The sequence below is a fragment of the Stomoxys calcitrans genome, chromosome 2 (assembly GCF_963082655.1).
Source record: "Stomoxys calcitrans chromosome 2, idStoCalc2.1, whole genome shotgun sequence".
NCBI classification, from domain to species: Eukaryota; Metazoa; Arthropoda; class Insecta; order Diptera; family Muscidae; genus Stomoxys; species Stomoxys calcitrans.
Window position 1 is genome coordinate 200,979,835 of NC_081553.1, and position 22,428 is coordinate 201,002,262.

At 39.5% G+C, this 22,428-nt stretch overlaps 1 protein-coding gene and 1 long non-coding RNA gene across 4 annotated transcripts in view; one reads left to right on the forward strand and one right to left on the reverse strand.

The window, feature by feature from the left end:
• The window catches only part of LOC106083275 (serine-rich adhesin for platelets), a 111,353-nt gene that overhangs the window by 56,103 nt on the left and 32,822 nt on the right, over positions 1 to 22,428 (forward strand). For all 3 annotated transcript variants that reach the window (XM_059362774.1, XM_013246190.2, XM_059362773.1), the window contains one exon: positions 22,176 to 22,410. In XM_059362774.1, the coding sequence (XP_059218757.1) occupies positions 22,176 to 22,410 (235 nt within the window). The remainder of the gene's footprint in view (positions 1 to 22,175; positions 22,411 to 22,428) is intronic.
• LOC106083277 (uncharacterized) overlaps positions 10,389 to 22,428 on the reverse strand; it is a 211,440-nt gene continuing 199,400 nt past the window's right edge. Inside the window, exon 5 of the long non-coding RNA XR_009397118.1 lies at positions 10,389 to 10,464. This is a non-coding gene — a long non-coding RNA (uncharacterized LOC106083277). The remainder of the gene's footprint in view (positions 10,465 to 22,428) is intronic.

Below are 22,428 nucleotides of genomic sequence, written 5' to 3' on the forward strand. Positions count from 1 at the left end.
GTTACTGTGGTATAACAATGGATGAAAACGTCTAAGTGAGTCTGATGGCAGACTGCCACTTAAACCTAACCTAACCCAACCTATCCATTAATGATCCCTGTCATTATCTTCGTCGTCCGTCGAAAGAATAGGGAACCAGAGCGTGGGATGAAACGCGTATCCCTCACGCAAGCACGTATGTACCTTAGCCGGATTTTGTCTTAGCATCCGTCGGAACCATCTCTTTCCGTTCACATATCTCATGGGACATCCCGTAGGTACGTCCGCAAGAGCAACCAGAGCGCAGAACACCCGCCTGAGAAAGGAGAGCCTGCCTCCCTGCAGTCCCGGAGATGAGCACAGCAAGTGCTCGATAGACTTTTCTTCATCTTGCAGAAGTCATTGTGCGGAATTCTCCTGCTCGCCGCCATGCGGTCTATGGCACAGTGTTGGGTTATGACCTCTATCAATGTACTCAGCGACCTCTTAACGAACGCCAGTAACACCTTCGTCTTCTTCGGGTCTATGACAGGCCAGAGCGACTTACCGGTCCAGCCACCACCCACCGAGTCCCAGCTCGCCATCAACCCTGCTCTGGCCATCTCATTTACTATATTCCCTAGATCGCCCAATGGCACGTAGGGAAAACCGGATTCTGGTTCGCGCAACACAGACGCACCCCTCCTGACGCATTCGTCTGTCCCTTCATTCCCTGGAATTCTTTCAAGTCCGGGAACCCTCATCAGCGTCACATCGTGGATCCGGAGTCTATCCAGGGACTCCAAACAATCCCCCCCACACCCCGGCCTCACCATCCTCGAACCCAAGGCCTTGAGCGCCGCCATACAAATGCAAATTTGGCCATGAACATTCCATTATGGAACAGAGGCAAACTTGTCACACATCAATAAGTGCCGTCCGATTCAAGTTAGAGCTCAACAATAAGGGACATCCTTTTCATAGCCGAGTCCGAAAGGCGTACCGCAGTGCGATACTTCTTTGGGAAGTAATTTTTCATGGCTTCTATGCTTGACAACCTGACAACGGTTGTAAATTTTCTGATGTTCTTGCCAGCATTCGAACTCAGACGTTCAGATTTAATGGTACACATGCTAACCTCTGCGCTTCGGTGGCCTCCATATGCCATACGATCCCATAAATTCGGAGTTTTTAGGGCGATAGATCCCTTACCAGAAATTTTCTTGCAGCTACTGTTATAGCCATCCCCCTCCCTGATTGAAAGACAGTACCTTCGTCCTGTAGTCTCAGAGACATATCGATGTTGAGTGCATCAGAGTAGACCCCCAATCCAGTCCCTGACACCATCTTGGAGGCATCAGTGAAGAACCAAAGCTCATCCCCCTGAAATACATTATTCGCCCTCCATTCACCCTCCCTGGAAAACGAGCCCTGAATGTCCTTATCCCAATCAGTATCGGTGCGGATTTCAGTGCCTCTGTGACCCCAACGCAGGTCATTCTCGTACAAGTTCTCTTACCACCGCCCTCCTTCATACCAGTGCCCCATAGGTCAGTACTGGTCTCATAATGTACGTAACAATAAATCATCTTGGGGTTTACCCGCCACTTTGTAACGAACATCCTACTGCCCCATAGGTGAGCACTAGTCTCACAAAGACTGTATATCTTGGGGTGCCCCAAGGTGGCTTACGACTCCTTTGTTCGTATTCTTCTTCCATCGACAGATGCAGGATGATTCCGTAAAAGGACTTAAGTCTGAACTCCGGTATCTGGTATCTGCGAGAGAGAGAGAGAGAGAGAGAGCTTCCATAGAATGGGGCCTCTTATCACCCGCCCTTTGACCACTCTATTTCCCAGGTTCGCATTTCCGAGATGGTGGGTATACAAAATTCGGCACTGCCAAACTTGCATTTTTACTTCTATTTATACTCACCACCGAAGGATGGGGGTATTTTCATTTTGCCATTCCGTTTGCAACACATCGAAATATCCATTTCCGACCCTATAAGCTATATATATTCTTGATCAGCGTAAAAATCTAAGGCGATCTAGCCATGTCCGTCCGTCTGTCAGTTGAAATCACGCTACAGTCTTTAAAAATAGAGATATTAAGCTGAAATTTTGCACAGGTTCTTTTTTTTGTCCATAAGCAGGTTAAGTTCGAAGATGGGCTATATCAGACTATATCTTGCTTTAGCTCCCATATAGACCGATCCTACGATTTAGGGTCTTAGGCCCATAAAAGCCACATTTATTATCCGATTTTGCTGAAATTTGGGACAGTAAGTTGAGTTAGGCCCTTCGACATCCTCCTTCAATTTGGCTCAGATCTGTTCAGATTTGGATATAGCTCCCATATAGACCGATCCTTCGATTTAGTGTCTTAGGCCCATAAAAGCCACATTTATTATCCGATTTTGCTGAATTTTGGGACAGTGAGTTGAGTTGGGCCCTTCGACATCCTCCTTCAATATGGGATCTGTGCCAGATCTGTGTTCAGATTTAGATATAGCTGCCATATAAACCGATCCGCCGATTTATGGTCCTAAGCCCATAAAAGCCACATTTATTATCCGATTTTGCTTAAATTTGGGGCAGTGAGTTGTGTTAAGCCAATCGACATCCTTCTTCAATTTGGCTCCGATCGGTCTAGATTTGGATACAGCTGCCATATAGACCGATCCTCCGATTTAAGGTCTTAGGCCCATAAAAGCCACATTTATTATCCAATTTTGCTGAAATTTGGGACAATGAGTTGTGTTAGGCCCGTCGACATTCTTCGTCAATTTGGCTCAGATCGGTCTAGATTTTGATATAGCTGCCATATAGACCTATCCTCCGATTTAAGGTCTTAGGTCCATAAAAGCTACATTTATTATCCGATTTTTCTGAAATTTGTCACAGTGAGTTGAGTTGGGCCCTTCGACATCCTCCTTCAATATGGGATCTGTGCCAGATCTGTGTTCAGATTTAGATATAGCTGCCATATAGACCGATCCTCCGATTTAGGGTCTTAAGCCCATAAAAGCCACATTTATTATCCGATTTTGTAAAATTTGGGACAGTAAGTTGTGTTAAGCCAATCGACATCCTTCTTCAATTTGGCACAGATCGGTTGAGATTTAGATATAGCTGTCATATAGACCGATCCGTATATTTAAGGTCTTAGGCCCATAAAAGGCGCATTTATTGCCCGATTTTCTTAAAATTTGGGACATCATTTTTCAATTTGGCTCAGATCGGTTCAGATTTGCAAATAGCTGCCATATAGACCGATCTCTCGATTTAAGGTTTTGGACACTTAAAATGCGCATTTATTGTCAGATGTTGCCGAAATTTGGAGCAGTGAGTTGTGTTAAGCCTTTCGACATTCTTCTTTAATTTGGCCCAGATGGGTCCAGATTTGAATATTGCTGTCATATGGACCGATCTCTCGATTTAAGGTTTTGGGGCCATAGAAGGCGCATTTATTGCCCGATTTTGGCAAAATTCTTCTTTCTTCATCCTTCATCCTCTTCAATGTGGCTTAGATCGGTCCAGATTTAGATATAGCTGCCATATAGACCGATCTCTCGATTTAAGGTTTTGGGCCCATAAAAGGCGCATTTATTGTCCGATTTCGCCAAAATTTGGGACAGTGAGTTGTGTTAGGGCCTTCAATTTTCTTCTTCTATTTGGCTCAGATCGGCTCAGATTTGGATATTTAGCTGCCATATAGACCGATCTCTCGATATAAGGTTTTGGGCCCATAAAATGCGCATTTATTGTTCGATTTCGCCGAAAATTGGGACAGTGAGTTGTGTTAACCTCTTCGACATTTTTCTGAAACTTGGCTCAAATCGTACCAGATTTGGATATAGCTGCCATATAGACCGATCTCTCGATTTAAGGTCTTAGGCCAATAAAAGGCGCATTTATTGTCCAATGTCTCCGAAATTTAGGACAGTGAGTTAAGTTAAGCCCCTCAACATACTTCTGCAATATGGCACGGATCGGTTGAGATTTGCATATAGCTGCCATTTGAGGTTTTGGGCCCTTAAAAGGCGCTTTTATTGTCCGATGTTGCCGAAATTTGGAGCAGTGAGTTGTGTTAGGCCTTTCGACATCCTTCTTTAATTTGGCTCAGATCGGTCCATATATGGATATAGCTGCCATATGGACCGATTTCTCGATTTAAGGTTTTGGGGCCATAAAAGGCGCATTTATTGTTCGATTTCGCCGAAAATTGTGTTAAGCTCTTCGAAATTTTTCTGAAACTTGGCTCAAATCGTACCAGATTTGGATATAGCTGCCATATAGACCGATATCTCGATTGAAAGTCTTGGCCCCATAAAAGGCGCGTTTATAATCCGATTTCACTGAAATTTGACATAGTGACTTATATTGGACATCCGTGTTTATTTTTAGATATAGCTACTAGAAAGATAAATATTTTCTTATACACAATTGAACAATAACTTCAACTTATTAGTATTTGTTCCAAACATATTTCGATATCGCTGCAATGGGGCGTGAGGTATGAATTTTTCACCGGATTTTGAAGAAAGGTGTTTTACATATATACCCGAGGTGGTGGATATCCAAAATTCGGCCCGGCCGAACTTTACACCTTTTTACATGTTTTGGTTCTTCTTGGTACTTTCATCTTATTTCTTTCGTTTTATTTCTTTGTGTACACATGTGCATGCTTTCTCTTGGTTGCATCTATTTTACAGACGTCTTGCATTTCTCACTGTTTACAGCAATATGAACTTTTAATTATAATATTGTTATGCTGTGGAGAACATTGTTGGAATATCCTTTCATTTCATTGGAATTCATCTCTCATTTAAAAGAGGACATTTGTAATATTCTTTTGTAAACTTTGTCATTCAATACTCCTTAATTACAGGGCTTTTATGCAATGGATGTACATTCATTAAAAAACCTTTCCAAAGGGTATTAAAATGTTTTAAACTTTAAAGCAATGTTTAAAACCATGCTTGCAGTGACTTGTTGTCGGCAATCCATTAGCAAGGCCGACCCAATAATGTGACCAGCCAGCCTTTAAAAGCTTTTCATTTTCACCATACCAGCACCAAGCATTCTTAAAGACCCACACAATTATTTTTTGGTATGGCAAATACGCATCCCTGGCGAATGGATGCCACAATCAAGGATAACATCCGCTAAACAACAACACACAGCCAAATGCTGTGTGGTATAATGATGAAAAATACATTTCGAGTTGTTTGTAATTAACGCCATTTCGCGTTTAGTAATTATTTCCCATTTCAATGTTCATAAATATAAATATTTTTTTTTTGCTTTGTTTTGTTGTTTGTCCTCATGCAAATGTCCGTTATTAACTCATACCATTTGAATTGTTGCCGGTTTTGTTTTTTGTTTTTTTTTTTTTTTTTGGTTTGCAAACTCGTTAGTTTGCTGTTTGTTTTGCATTCAACTATGTCAGATTTTACATTTCTAAATTTGTTCCGTTGTGTTTCAGAGTGTTTTGTGAATTCTTTCGAATGGCTGGTTTTGGCTGGCTGGTCTTTGTGTTGCCTCCCCGTATTATTGTCCCCTTCCTCAATTCGGTTTTCTAGCAAAGTTGGAAGTTTTGTGAAGGGGAAAATTTATTTAATATGTATCAGAGCCTGAGCATTGCATCACATTGACCCAATTTTTTGAGAAGAAGAGAAAATTTTCCATTACAATAACAATAAACGAAAGTAAGCGATGGTAATATGCAAAGTTATGGTTATGTCAGTAATGTGGAGTATATAGTATAGAAAAAAATTTTAAAAACAGAGAAAAGGGAGGCAAAACATAAAACACTGTGCAAAGGAAATGGAGTCACAAAACCCATCACTGTTTAAAGACAGAGTTGCCATAAAAGCAAATGACAAACAAAGATCGTACCAGAAGTGGAAAAACTGCATTAAGAAAGGAGTTTTAGCATTGAAAATAGCTTCTTTCAATACAAACAAGTAAAAGCGTGTCAAGTTCGGCCAGACAGAATCTTATATAACCTCCACCGAGGATCGCATTTTTTTCGGCCGATATTTCTTTATAGACAAACAAAAGAAGGAATAATTGGCCCCTATAGTGGAACAAGATACAAAATTAGGAGGTCATACAAGAATTCATCATACAAGAAGTAGTCATACAAGAGGTCGTCGTACAAAAAGCCGCGATACAAGAAGAAGTCATACGAGAAGTCGTCATACAAAAAGTCGTCATACAAAAAGTCGTCATACAAAAAGTCGTCATAGAAGAAGTCGTCATACAAGAAGTCGTCATACAAGAAGTCGTCATACAAGAATTCGTCATACAAGAATTCGTTACACAAGAATTCGTCATACAAGAAGTAGTCATACTAGAAGTCGTCATACGAAAAGTCGTCATACAAGAATTCGTTATACAAGAAGTAGTCATACAAGAAGTCATCATACAAAAAGTCGCCATACAAGAAGTAGTCATACAAGAAGTCGTCGTATAAAAAGCCGTCATACAAGAAGTAGTCATACAAGAAGTCGTCATACAAAAAGTCGTCATACAAGAAGTCGTCATACAAAAAGTCGTTGTACAAAATCTCAGCCAAATCGGTTAAGAATTGATGCCTCCAGAGGCTCAAGAAGTAAAGGGTGATTTTTTTTTGAGGTTAGGATTTTCATGCATTAGTATTTGACAGTTCACGTGGGATTTCAGACATGGTGTCAAAGAGAAAGATGCTCAGTATGCTTTGACATTTCATCATGAATAGACTTACTAACGAGCAACGCTTGCAAATCATTGAATTTTATTACCAAAATCAGTGTTCGGTTCGAAATGTGTTCATTCACCGTAACGTTGCGTCCAACAGCATCTTTGAAAAAATACGGTCCAATGATTCCACCAGCGTACAAACCACACCAAACAGTGCATTTTTCGGGATGCATGGGCAGTTCTTGAACGGCTTCTGGTTGCTCTTCACTCCAAATGCGGCAATTTTGCTTATTTACGTAGCCATTCAACCAGAAATGAGCCTCATCGCTGAACAAAATTTGTCGATAAAAAAGCGGATTTTCTGCCAACTTTTCTAGGGCCCATTCACTGAAAATGATTTGCAAGCGTTGCTCGTTAGTAAGTCTATTCATGATGAAATGTCAAAGCATACTGAGCATCTTTCTCTTTGACACCATGTCTGAAATCCCACGTGATCTGTCAAATACTAATGCATGAAAATCCTAACCTCAAAAAAATCACCCTTTATAATCAGGAGATCGGTTTATATTGGAGCTATATCAGGTTGTTAACCGATTTGGACCATACTTGAAGCAGTTGTTCATGGTCAATGCAAAATTTCAGCTTAATCGGATAATAATTGCGCCCTCTTGAGGCTCACAAAGTCAATATCCGAGAACGGATTATATGGGAACTATATCAGGTTATGAATAGATTTGGACCATACTGTCGATGGAAACGTCTAAGTGAGTCTGATTGCAGACTGCCACTTAAACCTAACCTAACATATCCGTTTACGACCCGTGTCATTACTTTTGTCATCCTTCGAAAGAATGGAGAACCAGAACGGTGGGTGAAACGCCTCCTCCATCCCGTTCCGTTTACAAATTTCACGGGACATCCCAGAGGTACGCCCGCAAGATCAACCAGATCGCAGAAGAACCGCCTGCTCCCTGCAGTCCCGAAAATAAGCAGAGCGAGTGCCCGATTGTCTATTCTTCATCCTGCAGAAGTCATTGTGCGGCATTCTCCTGCTTGCCGCCATGCGGTCTATGGCACAAGGACGGGTTATGTCTCCAATTGATGTGCTCAGTGACCTCTTAACGAACGCCAGTGACACCTTCGTTTTCTTCCGGTCGATGACAGGTCAGAGTGCTTTAGCGATGGCAACCATCCGCTGAGTCTCTCTTCTTGTCATCGACCCCGGTCTGGCCATTTCATCTACTATGTATCTAGGGAACATAGTAGATGAAATGGCCAGAGCCTGCTTGCCTGCAGTCCCGGAGATAAGCAGAGCGAGTGCCCGATTGTCTATTCTTCATCCTGCAGAAGTCATTGTGCGGCATTCTCCTGCTTGCCGCCATGCGGTCTATGGCACAAGGACGGGTTATGTCTCCTATTGATGTGCTCAGTGACCTCTTAACGAACGCCAGTGACACCTTCGTTTTCTTCCGGTCGATGACAGGTCAGAGTGCTTTAGCGATGGCAACCACCCGCTGAGTCTCTCTTCTTGTCATCGACCCCGGTCTGGCCATTTCATCTACTATGTATCTAGGGAACATAGTAGATGAAATGGCCAGAGCCTGCTTGCCTGCAGTCCCGGAGATAAGCAGAGCGAGTGCCCGATTGTCTATTCTTCATCCTGCAGAAGTCATTGTGCGGCATTCTCCTGCTTGCCGCCATGCGGTCTATGGCACAAGGACGGGTTATGTCTCCTATTGATGTGCTCAGTGACCTCTTAACGAACGCCAGTGACACCTTCGTTTTCTTCCGGTCGATGACAGGTCAGAGTGCTTTAGCGATGGCAACCACCCGCTGAGTCTCTCTTCTTGTCATCGACCCCGGTCTGGCCATTTCATCTACTATGTATCTAGGGAACATAGTAGATGAAATGGCCAGACCAGGGTAATGGGTATGAAATCAAAATTCTTTGGGAGTTGACTACGAATGTGGTATACACAATTGGCTGAGTTTGGGACCACTGCACCCACTACATACCATTCAATAGGACGTGTAGTTCGATCGGGATAGTGTGAGAATTTAAAGAAAGGTCTATGATAATAGCATTCGAATCTAATGTTAATAAAGGGTGATTTTTTTGAGGTTAGGATTTTCATGCATTAGTATTTGACAGATCACGTGGGATTTCAGACATGGTGTCAAAGAGAAAGATGCTCAGTATGCTTTGACATTTCATCATGAATAGACTTACTAACGAGCAACGCTTGCAAATCATTGAATTTTATTACCAAAATCAGTGTTCGGTTCGAAATGTGTTCATTCACCGTAACGTTGCGTCCAACAGCATCTTTGAAAAAATACGGTCCAATGATAAACAAAACCTAATTATCATGTAGAACGACTGAGAACATATTGTACACAAATGAAAGGACGTGTCAGAGGGCAATCGATCTTCCCCCATTCTAATAAAAACAAAAAGTAATTAAAAATAATATATGAAGGTCGACCAGAACAGAATAGAATGGCAATAAAAGGTGTTAGGTAGTAGAGTACACTTTTTGCGCTCAATTTGGGATAGACACAGGAAGGACCTGTGGATTTTTAAAAATGCGTTTTCCAAAGTTGTAGCTTCGAAATATGATTTTGAAAGTAGATAAACAATACAAAAAAATATAATTAGTGTAGATCTTAACGAGACCCGTAGCTGTAAAATCACCAGCTTAAAAATGCATCCATTTTCAAAAAGCCATTTTATGGTATCTCGACATTCTGAGTCGATCTAGCCATGTTCGTCCTCCCGTCCGTCTGTCAAAATCACAATAGCGGTCGAACGCGTTAAGCTATCAGCTAGAATTATTGTGATAGGTCATTTGTCATTGCAAATGGGCCATATCGCTTAAGATTTAGATATAACTCCCATATAAACCGTTCTCTAAATTTGACTTCTTGAGCCGTTGTAAGCCGCGATTTTTATCCGATTTGGCTGAAATTTTGCTTTTAATGTTCTGTTATGACTTTCAACATCTGTGCCATGTACGGTCTAAATCGGTCCATAATGTGATATAGCTCCCATATAAACCGATCCCTCGATTTGATTCCTTGAGCCCTTATAAGCCGTAATTTTTGTCCGATTTGAATGAAATTTCGCATGTGGTGTCCTGTTATTACTTCCAACAATTGTATCTTGTACGGCAAATAACCTGATATAGCTCCCATATAAACCATTCTCCCAATTTGACTTCTTAAGTCCCTACCAGCCGCGATTTTTGCCTGAAATTTTGAGTACGGTGTTCTGTTACAACTTCCAACAACTATGCCAAATACGGTCCAAATCAGTCTATAACCTATAATATAGCTCTAATGTAAACCGGTCTCTCGATCATCCTTGATCGCTTCCTAGAAGTTTTAATTTTTGCTGGTTTGACACAAGTTTGGTTTGTACAATAGAATAAAATTATGTCCTTTAACTTCATTTATTTTGTATAAATTTTTAGCAAAATCTATGGTGATGGGTTCTCAAGATTCGGCCCGGCGAACTTAGCTCCCTTTTGTTTGTTTTTTTATAAAGACAAACATATATGCTTTGAAGTGGTCAAAAAAAAAGCACAATATATCTTCACTTTGCCCACTAATGTTAGTGATAAGAATATGAAATTTGTCATACCGGGATTTCTTTTTAACTTTTATAGCTTTTTGAAAAGTCATACCATAAGTTGCAGAAAATATAATTTTAACGCTATAATTGATACTATTTCGTGCTTACCTTTTCTTGTCTCCATAGAGATTAAAAGCCGCCGAACCATTTTTATTGAAAATTTCACATATTATTTAAGACAGTCTGCAAGGAATAAGAGGAGATATAATATTTCAATATCTGAATATGGCGGATACTTATCCTAACTTTGAAAAATATGATAATATGGAGATGGATGATCGGCTTTTAAAATTTTTTTGATTCTACCCTTATAAAGGGTGATTTTCTAAGAGCTATGGGAAAGTTTAAAACAAATAAAAAAGTGCTAAGTTCGGTAGCTATATTCGGTCTATATCTAGTTATAGACCGAATTGGACGGTATTAGGCGCAGTTATTGAGATTCATTACAGAACACCACATGCAAAATTTCAGCCAAATCGGATAAAAATCGCGGCTTGTAAGGGCTCAAGAAGTCAAATCGGGAGATCGGTTTATATAGGACTATATCAGGTTCTTGGCCGATTTAAACCGTACTTGGCACAGTTATTGGAAGTCATAACAGAACACTATGCGCAATATTTCAGACAAATCGGATAAAAATTGCGGCTCCCAAGGGCTCAAGAAGTCAAATCGGTAGATCGGTTTATATGGGAGCTATATCGGGTTCTTGCCCGATTTAAACCGTACTTGGCACAGTTGTTGGAAGTCATAACAGAACACTATGTGCAAAATTTCAGCCAAATCGGATAAAAATTGCGGCTTCCAGGGGCACAGGAAGTGAAATCGGTAGATCGGTTTATATGGGAGCTGTATCAAGTTCTTGGCCAATCTAACCGGACTTGACACAGTTGTTGGAATTCATAACAAACCACTATGTACAATATTTCAGCCAAATTGGATGAAAATTGCGGCTTCCAGGGGCACGGGAAGTCAAATCGGGAGATGAGTTCATATGGGAGCTGTATCAGGTTATAGACCGATTTAGACCGCACCACGCTCAATTGTTGGGAGTCGCAACAGAACACTATGGACAAAATTTCAGACAAATCGGATAAAAATCGCGGCTTGTAAATGCTAAAGAAATCAAATCGGGAAATCGGTTTATATGGGAGCTATATCAGGTTATAGACCGATTCGGATCGTGCTTAGCACAGTTTTTGTGCAAAATTTCAGACAAATCGGATAAAAATCGCGGCTTGTAAATGCTAAAGAAATCAAATCGGGAGATCGCTTTATATGGGAGCTATATGAAGTTATGGACCGATTCGGATCATACCGATTCGGAAGTCATAATAGAACACCATGTGCAAAATTTCAGCCAAATCGGAGGAAAATTGAGGCTTTATATGGGAGCTATATCCAAATCAGAACCGATACAATTAAAAATTTCTCTGCAAATTTTAAAGCGGCTAGCTCTACGTCTTCGACCGCTATCGTGATTTCGACGGACGGATGGACATGGCTAGTTCGAATCAGAATGTCGCGACGATCAAAAATTTATATTCTTTCTGGGTCCTGGATCAATATTTTAATGTGTTACAAACGGTATGAATAGATTAGTATACCACTATCCTATGGTGGTGGGTATAAAAAAACTCATAAAATTCAGAAAAATTCATGAAATATTTTTGTGTATCAATAGTCCGAGATCGGTTGATATGAGCGCTATAAGAGGTTATAAACTGATTTCGGTCATACTTAACACAGTTGTTGAATGTCATAGCAAAACACCTCATGCACAATTTCAGAAAAATCGAATAAGAATTGCAACATCTAGAGAATCAAAAAGTCAAGATCCAGGATCGAATATGGCAACTCTATCACAACATAGACCGATATAGCCCATTTACAATCCCAACAATTCTTGCAAAATTACAAGCGTCTGGCTTTATTCCTTCGAAAGTTAGCGTGCTTTCGATAGACAGACGGACGGAAAAACGACATATTGGGTTGCCCAAAAAGTAATTGCGGATTTTTCATATAGTCGGCGTTGACAAATTTTTTCACAGCTTGTGACTCTGTGATTGCAATCTTTCTTCCGTCAATTATCAGCTGTTACTTTTAGCTTGCTTTAGAAAAAAAGTGTAAAAAAGTATATTTGATTAAAGTTCATTCTAAATTTTATTAAAAATGCATTTACTTTCTTTTAAAAAATCCGCAATTACTTTTTGGGCAACCCAATAGAATGTCAATATGATCAGAAATACTTTGTTGGGTCTCAGATCAATATTTCGATGTATTAAAAATGGAATGACGAAGGTAGTATACTCCCATTAAAATGGCGGAGGGTAATTTATAGGAGGTATTTTGTTTTGACTTCCAAAAACTGTGCCAAGTATTGTCCAAATCTGATAATAATCTGATATGGCTCCACTATAAACAGATCTCGTGATTTGACTTCTTGAGCCTATAAAAGGCTCAAGAAGTATCCGATTTGGCAGAAATTTTGTTAAAAGACCTCTTCTATGATCAACATACTTGCCAAATATGGTCTGAATCGGTCCACAACCTGATATAGCTCCCTTATAAACAGCTCTCCCGATTTTGCTTCTTTAGCCACTATAGAGCGCAATTCATATCCGATTTGGTACAACGACTTCTAGGGTTGCCCAAAAAGTAATAGCGGATTTTTCATATAATCGGCGTTGACAAATTTTTTCACAGCTTGTGACTCTGTAATTGCATTCTTTCTTCTGTCAGTTATCAGTCGTTAGTTTTAGCTTGCTTTAGAAAAAAGGTGTAAAAAAGTATATTTGATTAAAGTTCATTCTAAGTTTTATAAAAAGTGCATTTACTTTCTTTTAAAAAATCCGCAATTACTTTTTGGGCAACCCAATACTTGGGTCAGCCAAACCAAGTATGGCCCCAATAGGTTCAAAACTTGGTATAGGCCCAATAGCATAGCGTTTGCCAATAAAGAGATATCGAGCAAAGAACTTGACGAAGTGTAAAAGTTTCGGCCAGGCGAACTTAACATGTTTTCAGCTTTCAGGTTATAAACGAAATTTTTGTGTATCTTATGAAAGCTGTGTTGATGGTTCATGAAATTTTATTATTTTTTAGGTTCGATATTCAAAGCAAATTTCCTTTGAAGTTTGAATTTTGTTCAAAAACTTCGCACAAGGTAATATTTGAAGATAAATGTTTGAATCAAAAAAGTGCTTGAGGTTTTTAAAAAAATTTCCCAATATTTGACTTCTAATCAAAGTTTCTCATTCAGCATTTTTTTTTTTGTATAAAGCGGCATCACTGTTGGCTACTTTTTCTTCTGCCGCTTTGTCACTCTTCGTTATGCCAGCAAAACGTTGAGGGAACTTAACGGAAATGCCTTTTATGGCAGATTTATTTATTAAAGTTCGTTATTTCCTCTCACTGTGAAAAATATGTGCTTTTTTTCTGTTTGCCTTTGTAGCTGTGTCGTTGAAGTCTTAACTCCTTGTAGCACTTGCAACTTAAAGTTGAGTGACTGCATGGAGAAAACTATAGAAAACTTTTACCAGAGTGACATCAACTCCATTTGTAGCAAACATTATTGCTGCATTCATTGCAACTCCCTCTACTGGGATCAAATATGGGTTGGGCAATGGAATGGGGTTGGACAGAAGTTTAACGCATTGGGGAAAAATCTATGTGAGAAAAGATGTATTCAGCCTAGATTCATACATTTGAATGTGTAATAAAATATTTTATGCTAAAATGGAAATCCTAACATAGAACACAATTCGAAAAAGTTTCATGTTATGGCTTAATTTTTATCCATTCATTAAAATCTTCTGGGGAAAGTACCTGAATGCGATGGGGGAATTTTGAACAACTCAACAAAAATGTCAAATTACAAAAATTGTGAATGTTGTCATGCATAGAGAGTAAAAAAAAAGAAAATGCACTGTTAGAAATGAAGTAAAATAAAACGGCGTGAAACTTGGGAACATAGCATCTTAGCTTAAGTAAATCAGGCATATCGTGGGTATATAAGGCTGTAACTCTCGCTCCAGATGATGTAGCTCCTATCTGTCGACTCAAAGCAATGATTCGGTTGTCTGCTGCGAAACAGTCTAAAGGATAAAGCATGAACAACATATAAAGGGTGATTTTCAGCAATTTACTTTTTGGCAACACTGGTTAAAACAGCTAACGCACGCTTCGTGATTTGTTTCACTCTCAAACATCTTCAGGTAATTAGTTGAAATTCAGTCAAATTATTGAATTTTATTACCAATATGCGTGCTCTGTTAAGAAAGTTCATCGCGCGCTCATTTGTTCTCTCGTAAGTTCACCGACGAAACTCATTTTTGGCTTAATGGCTACGTAAATACGCAGAATTGTCAATTTGGAGTCAAGATCAGACGGAAGCATTGCAAAAGCTACCAATGCATTCACAAAGTCAGTTTCGTGCGGTTTATGGGCTGATGGTATCATTGGACCGTACTTCTTTAAAGATGATGCGAATAGAAACGTAACTGTGAATGGTGAGCGCTATCGTGAGATGAAATTCAACTTTATACAGACAACTCCGCTTCAATTGACGCATTGGATGACAACATTGGACTATTTATTAGTGAGATACCGGCCGAAATGTTGGAAAGAGTATGCCAAAATTGGATTAAGCGGATGGATTATTTGAGGCCCAGTCACGGCCAATATTTTCATGAAATAATCGTCACACATTAAATTATATGGACCGTCCTATCGAGGTTTCGAATTCTTCTTAAAAACTCCTTCTTGGGTGTGTGTGTATAGACCGAACAATAATATGACGGTTTAAGACCCGCTGGCTTTTAGTTATGAGGACGTGGTTATTGCTGGGGACTTCAATAGTAATATTCTCGTTGCATTGCAAGAATTGCAAAAGCTACCAATGCACTCAGAAAGTCAGTTTCGTGCGGTTTATGGGCTGGTGGTATTATTGGACCGTACTTCTTTAAAGATGATGCTAATAGAAACGTAACTGTGAAAGGTGAGCGCTATCGTGAGATGAAATTCAACTTTATACAGACAACTCCGCTTCAATTGACGCATTGGAAGACTACATTGGAGTATTTATTAGTGAGATACCGGCCGAAATGTTGGAAAGAGTATGCCAAAATTGGATTAAGCGGATGGACCATTTGAGGCCCTGTCACGGCCAATATTTTCATGAAATAATCGTCACACATTAAATTATATGGACCGTCCGTTTCGAGGTTTCGAATTCTTCTTAAAAACTCCTTTTTGGGTGTGTGTATAGACCGAACAATAATATGACGGTTTGAGAGCCGCTGGCTGTTAGTTATGAGCACGTGGTTATTGTTGGGGACTTCAATAGTAATATTCTCGTTGATTCGAGGCTTATAAATTCCATGATATCAATGGGTATAACCTCTGTCAATGCATCTCACCAACCCACTACACCGCTACGAATGAGACCCTGCTAGATTTTTTTTTATTGGCAAGAAGTCGAATAGCCTATTGTACGATCAACTTTCAGCCCCCTGCATTTCTTGTCATGATATTATATTATTGACATATGATTACAATTTGGCGACGAGGGTTGAATCTGTTACGTACCATGACTTGAAGAATATTGAATATGAACACCTTGATGTGGAGTTTAACAATGTTGCGTGGAGTGGTATTTATGATATTGTATCTATCGATGAGCAATTAGCATATTTAGAGGAGAGAGAGGAGATTGTTGATATATTCAATACCACGGCGCCTGTGAAAACTAAGACATATTTTCCAAAACAAACGGCCATGGTTTACATCTGTTGTTTCTAATGCCTTACGGTTGAGAGATCGTGCTTATATGAGGTGTAAGCGGTATAAAACTCCTGAATTACACAATGAATACTCCCGAATTACACAATGACTCCTGAATTACCAATGAATGCAAAGAGAAGGGCTCATGATGTGATAAAGGGGGTCAAATCGGAGTTTTATATGGCAAAATTCTCCAATGACATTGGTTGACATGTCTTTGGGTATTTTAGATGATCGCTTTGACTTTATGGGTGTAAGTGAGTTGGATGTTTTCTCAAGTTTTATGTCAATAAAATCAAACGCAGTTGGTGCAAATGGTATACATCCAAAGTTTTTCAAGGTTTTATTCTGGTCACTTCTACCATTCATGTTTAACAAGATAATAACTAACAGTCATTACCAGCGAGAATGAAAAACTGCAAGGATTGTGCCTATCCCGAAGATGAATGGGGACTATAGACCAATAGATATTTTGCCATTTCTTTTTTTTCTTCAAAAGCATTTGAGAGAATTCTGAAGGATCAAATTAATGGACATTTGAATGAGAACGAATTATTGTCTACAGGCAATCTGGTTTCCGGGAGGAAAATAGTTGTGCAACAGCTCTTATAGACGTTGCCGCGGATATACGGAACTACTTGGATGAGAGAAATATTGTATTTTTAGATCTCTTGGAGCACTCAAAAGAGTTTGCTATGTTCTAAACTACGTTACTTTTTTTGGATTCTTAGCCACGTCTGAAAGATTGCTGCTCTCCTACCTGAACGATTGGTATCCGTATGTTGGGATTGGTGATAAGTGTTCCCAGACACGGCCTGTCAGGCGAGGTGTGACGCAGGCTTCGATATTGGGACCTCTACTCTTTTCGATGTATATCAATGATATCCCATCGCAGTGGAGGAATTCTCGTATTCGGATGCATGTCGATGATGTCCAAGTATATACTGGAACAACATTGTCGGAAATGAATGATTGTGTGGCTGCTTTGAACGAGGACCTGACTAGAATCTCATTATGGGCATTTGCGACGGTCTTACTATTCCGAAGAAGTCAAAATGTATTATTATTCGAGGACGAACCTCGCGGACTCAGTTTAATGCTGATATTATGGTGGATAATCAGAGAATTGAGAAAGTTGATCGTGCGAAGAATCTTGGTATGGTTTTCAATAGCTATTTGACATGGCCGGATCATATTATATCGTCATGTGGTCGTGTTTACTCGATGCTTCGAACGCTCATGCGATCACGAGGCGCGCCGTTCGAACTCGGCTATAAAAAGGAGGGCCCCTATCATTGAGCTAAAAATAGAATCGGACAACACTCATTGATTTGTGGGAAGTGTGTCCCAGTTCCATAATGGAATGTTCATGGGCAAATTTGCATTTGCAATTTTCGTCTAACGAGAGAGAAGCTGCCATTGCTTCTTCCGGTGACCTATCCATAATACCGTCGGTTTAGGCGAGAAGCATACTTTCTTAAAACCATAAAATCGCAAACGATTTCCGATTTCAATGACACATAATAATTCAAATCCTACTGCACCTCCTACACAAACAGAACTCCCGATTAGCCCTTTGAGTACGCCCTTCGACTAAGTTCATTTTGTGTAAAATTTCAGCACAATCCATGGAGGTGGGTTCCTCAAGATACCCGAAAGGCAAAATCTTTAAAAAAAAAGTCATGGAATATCCTGAAGGCACACCATGAAAGGGATACTCTTGGTAGTAGTGTTCAAATAATGCGTACGATATGTAGAATGAAATTTAGTATGGAAATTACCATGGCTAATCACATCGCGAATATGAAAATTCTCTTTGAGAAGCTGGAAGCTATTGGCGATACATTTTCCGAACGATGGATAGTTGCTATGTTACTTAGCAGTTTACCACCTTCATATGACACGTTGGTGATAGCATTGGAAGCTCGAAAAATAGAAGAGTTTGCGGTACACGTTGTTCAAAGCAATTTGCTGGATGAATACCAACGACAGACAAAGAACATCCAACCAAATTCCTTAATGAAAACATTCAAAGTGCCTTAAGTTAAGCAGGCTGATTCTACTGGAATGCGGTGAAAAACTGTTGGAAATTCAACAAGTAAAAAGCCATTAAGTTCAACCGGGCCGAACTTTGGATACCCACCACCTCGGGTATATATGTTAACCCCATTTCGTCACAATCCGGTGAAAATTGGATAACTTAAGCACCGGATATTGAGTGGTCTAATATATATGTCACTATTAAATTTTCTCTGTTTAAAATTTTAGCGAAATTGGGTAAAAAATAAAGGTTTTTTTGGCTTAAGCCCCCTTATCGGAAGATCGGTCTATATGGCAGCTATCTTATATATAAAAATCAATTTGTGTTTGTTTGTATTTAGATTTGTTTGTTTGAATGTTTGTGTGTTCCTTATAGACTGAGAAATGGCTGAACCGATTTTCTTGAAATTTTCACAGATGGTGCATAAAAATCACATGGTGAAAATGGGGTACTACATTTTTTGATATCTGAAGGGGGGCAGACCCTCCCCCTTACCATAATTTTCTGAAACGCCAGATCTCGGATATGGGTAGTGCGATTTAAGCGAAATTTTGTTTGCTCTCATATATTACCCTAAAAATAAAATTTTTGTATCCAAATTTCGGATGGGGTACCTAGGGGGGCCGCCCCACCCTGAAAACTACCAAACATATATTTAGACCAATCACGACAATATGGGACTCAAATGAAAGGTATTTAGGATAAGAAAACGTATCTGATACCCAATTGTCGAACCAAGTGCTAAGGGGACCACCCCAACCCCCAAAACACCCCTAAATCGGACATATTTACTGACAATGGCAAAATGGGACTCAAATGAAAGGTATTTGCGAGTAGAATACGAATCTGATATCCAAATGTGGGACCACGTTTCAGGGGGTCCACCCCTTCCCCAAAACACCCCCCAAACAGGACTTATTTACTGACCATGGGAATATGGGGCGTAAATATTGGGTTGCCCAAAAAGTAATTGCGGATTTTTTAAAAGAAAGTAAATGCATTTTTAATAAAACTTAAAATGAACTTTAATCAAATATACTTTTTTTACACTTTTTTTCTAAAGCAAGCTAAAAGTAACAGCTGATAACTGACAGAAAAAAGAATGCAATTACAGAGTCACAAGCTGTGAAAAAATTTGTCAACGCCGACTGTATGAAAAATCCACAATTACTTTTTGGGCAACCCAATAAAAGGTATTTGAGTGTAGAATTCGAATCTGATATCCAAATATGAGACCGAATGTTTGGGTGGCCGCCTCTCATTTACAACCATAGCCACATGGGGCTCAAATGAAAAGTCTTTCGGAGTAAAGCACAAATCTGATATCAATATTCGGGAAAAGTGTCTATGAGGCCACCCCAGCCCCACAACACCACCCAACGCCCAAAACACCCTCAAATCGGACATATTTACCGATCATGGCAATATGGGACTACAATGAAAGGCATTTGCAAGTAGAATATGAATCTGTTATCCAAATGTGGGACCACGTTTCTGGGGGTCCACCCCTTCCCCAATACACCCCCCAAACAGGACTTATTTACTGACCATGGGAATATGGGGCTTAAATAAAAGGTATTTGAATTAGAATCTGATATCCAAATATGGGACCAAGTGCTGGGGGCCGCCTCTCCCCAAAAACATCCCCCAAAAGGGACAAATTTAGAACCAAAGCCATATGGGGCTCAAATGAAAGGTCATTGGGAGTAAAGCACGAATCTGCTATCAATATTTAGGAAAAGTGTCTACGAGGCCACCCCACACCCACAACACCACCCAAATAGTAAGAATTTGCTGACGTTTGCAATATGAGGCTCAAATAAGAGGGTTTTTAGAGTGTAACACGAATCTGATATATATTTTCAAGGCCAACTTACTGAATGGCCGCCCATCCCCCAAAACACCCCCCAAGCCGCTCATGTTTGCCGACTATGAAAATAAGGGGCTCAAATTAAAGGTATTTGGGAGTAGACCACGTATAGACCAACTGTCTAGGTGACGTCCCACTACCATAACAGCCCCCAAATAGGCCGTATTTGCTCACCAATACAATTAGGGCCAATACCCCAAACCGGACATATTTGCTGACTTTTGCAATAAGGAGTTTAAATGAGATTTGAAAACGAATTTGATATCCAATTTTGAGGCCAATGGCAATATGGGGTTCAAATAAATGATATATAGATATATGAGAAAAGAGCACGTTGCTGATATATTTTCCGGGCTTAGTGTTTGGGCGACCACCCTAATCCCCAAAACTCCCCTAAATCGGCCATATTTACCGACCATGTCAATGTGGAGCTTAAATTAAAGGTTTTTGGGGGTAGAGCAAGAATTGATACCCACTTTCGGAACATTTGGGGAAATTTAGGGCATCACCCCTTCCCCATAACACCCCGCAAAGGGAAAACATTTTTCGACCATGCCAATATGTGGTATTTAAGATTAGAAAACGAATTTCATAACCTATTTTGGGTCATATGTTTGGAGGACGCCTCATCGTGTAAACTATTGGGTTGCCCAAAAAGTAATTGCGGATTTTTTTTATAGTCGGTGTTGACAAATTTTTTCACAGCTTGTGAATCTGTAATTGCATTCTTTCTTCTGTCAGTTATCAGCTGTTACTTTTAGCTTGTTTTAGAAAAAAAAGTGTAAAAGAAGTATATTTGATTAAAATTCATTCTAAGTTTTATTAAAAATGCATTTACTTTCTTTTAAAAAATCCGCAATTACTTTTTGGGCAACCCAATAACAACCCGAACCCAATAGCAATATGGGGTTTAAATAAATGGTTTTTGAAAGGAGAGCAAGTTGCTGATATTTTTCAAGGCCAAGTGCCGGGGGGACCACCTCACCCCCGAAAACACCCCTAAATAAGATATCATGAGAGTAGCGGGCTGAAATAAAGTATTTAAAGAACGGAGTACACCTTACATCCAAACTAAAATTCCAATAAAGATCATATGGGATTCGGACAAAGGCACTTATATTGTTAAACAATTAGTCAAGCGATATACTATATTCGTTGCATGGTATTTCACTAAAAGCTCTTTAATTGTCGAAAATAAATATTCCAAGAAAAGTTTGTTCCATATAAAGTAAAAGAAGGCGCAGCGGAGCGGGCCCGAGTCAGCTAGTATCTACATATTGTCCGATCTGAACCATATTTTATATGGGTGTCAGGAGGCTTAAAATAACCCACTGTCTTAAATTTCAGCAAAATCAGGTAATAAATAAAGCTTTTATGGGCTTCAGACCCTTTATATCTAAATATGGACCGATCTAATCCATATTAATGTCAGATGCCGGGAGGCTTAAAATAACCCACTGTTGCAAATTTCAGTTAAATCGGGTAATAAATAAAGCTTTTATGGTCTTAAGACTCCTTTGCCGGGAGATCGGTCTATTGCCTTTTCTTACTTTTTTTTTTTTTTTTTGTTAGGATAGGGGGTACATTCATTTAGTCAGCCATATAGACCGATCTGGCGATTTAAGGTCTTAATCGTTCCTTCATCCGACCAGCATATGGTTCAGATCAGACTATTTTTAGATATAGTTGCAAAATAGACCGATTTTCCAATAAAGGCTCTTATTCCCATAAAAAGCGAATTTGTTGTCCGATTTCATTGTAACTGTGACTTGTATGAGAGTTCTCGGGACCAGAATCAAATATGGCACGGCCGAACTTATCACGTTTTCACTCGTTTTAATGTGTTGCACTTTGCAAATTTCGGCGGTGTGTATGAAAAATGTTTTTTTGTTTTTTTTTTTAAATTTTTTACATGTATGATGATATACTCGATAGGTTTAAACCCCAGTTTATGTAAGCGGGTTATCTGCATCAGTAGTTGTCCACAGCTGCTCTTTTGACTATTTGTTCTGCTCTTAATGCAGCAATAGATAGTTTGAAAATATTTGAGGCGCCCGTATATATTTCTAATACTAAATCCTTAAATGGCGTGACTCATTTGACCCGCATTCTATTATGTGGTGCACAGAGCTCCATTCATTTATATTTTTGGCCAGTTAAATGTTTAATTGTGTTAAATGTTTTTTTTTTTGCATATTACAGGTAAAACAATTGGTAAAAAAGCCCATTTCATGGCTAAGAGTTCGCGATGGCCACATACTAACCGTTGACCAAACAACATTTATCGCCGATCAGAGATTCCAATCTATATTCAGGGTAAACCCCGAGCGATGGTCATTGCAAATCAAATATGTGCAATTAAAGGATGCAGGCATATATGAGTGCCAAGTATCAACGGAGCCAAAAGCCAGTGCCATTGTGTATCTGCATGTGGTCGGTAAGTAAAGAGACAACA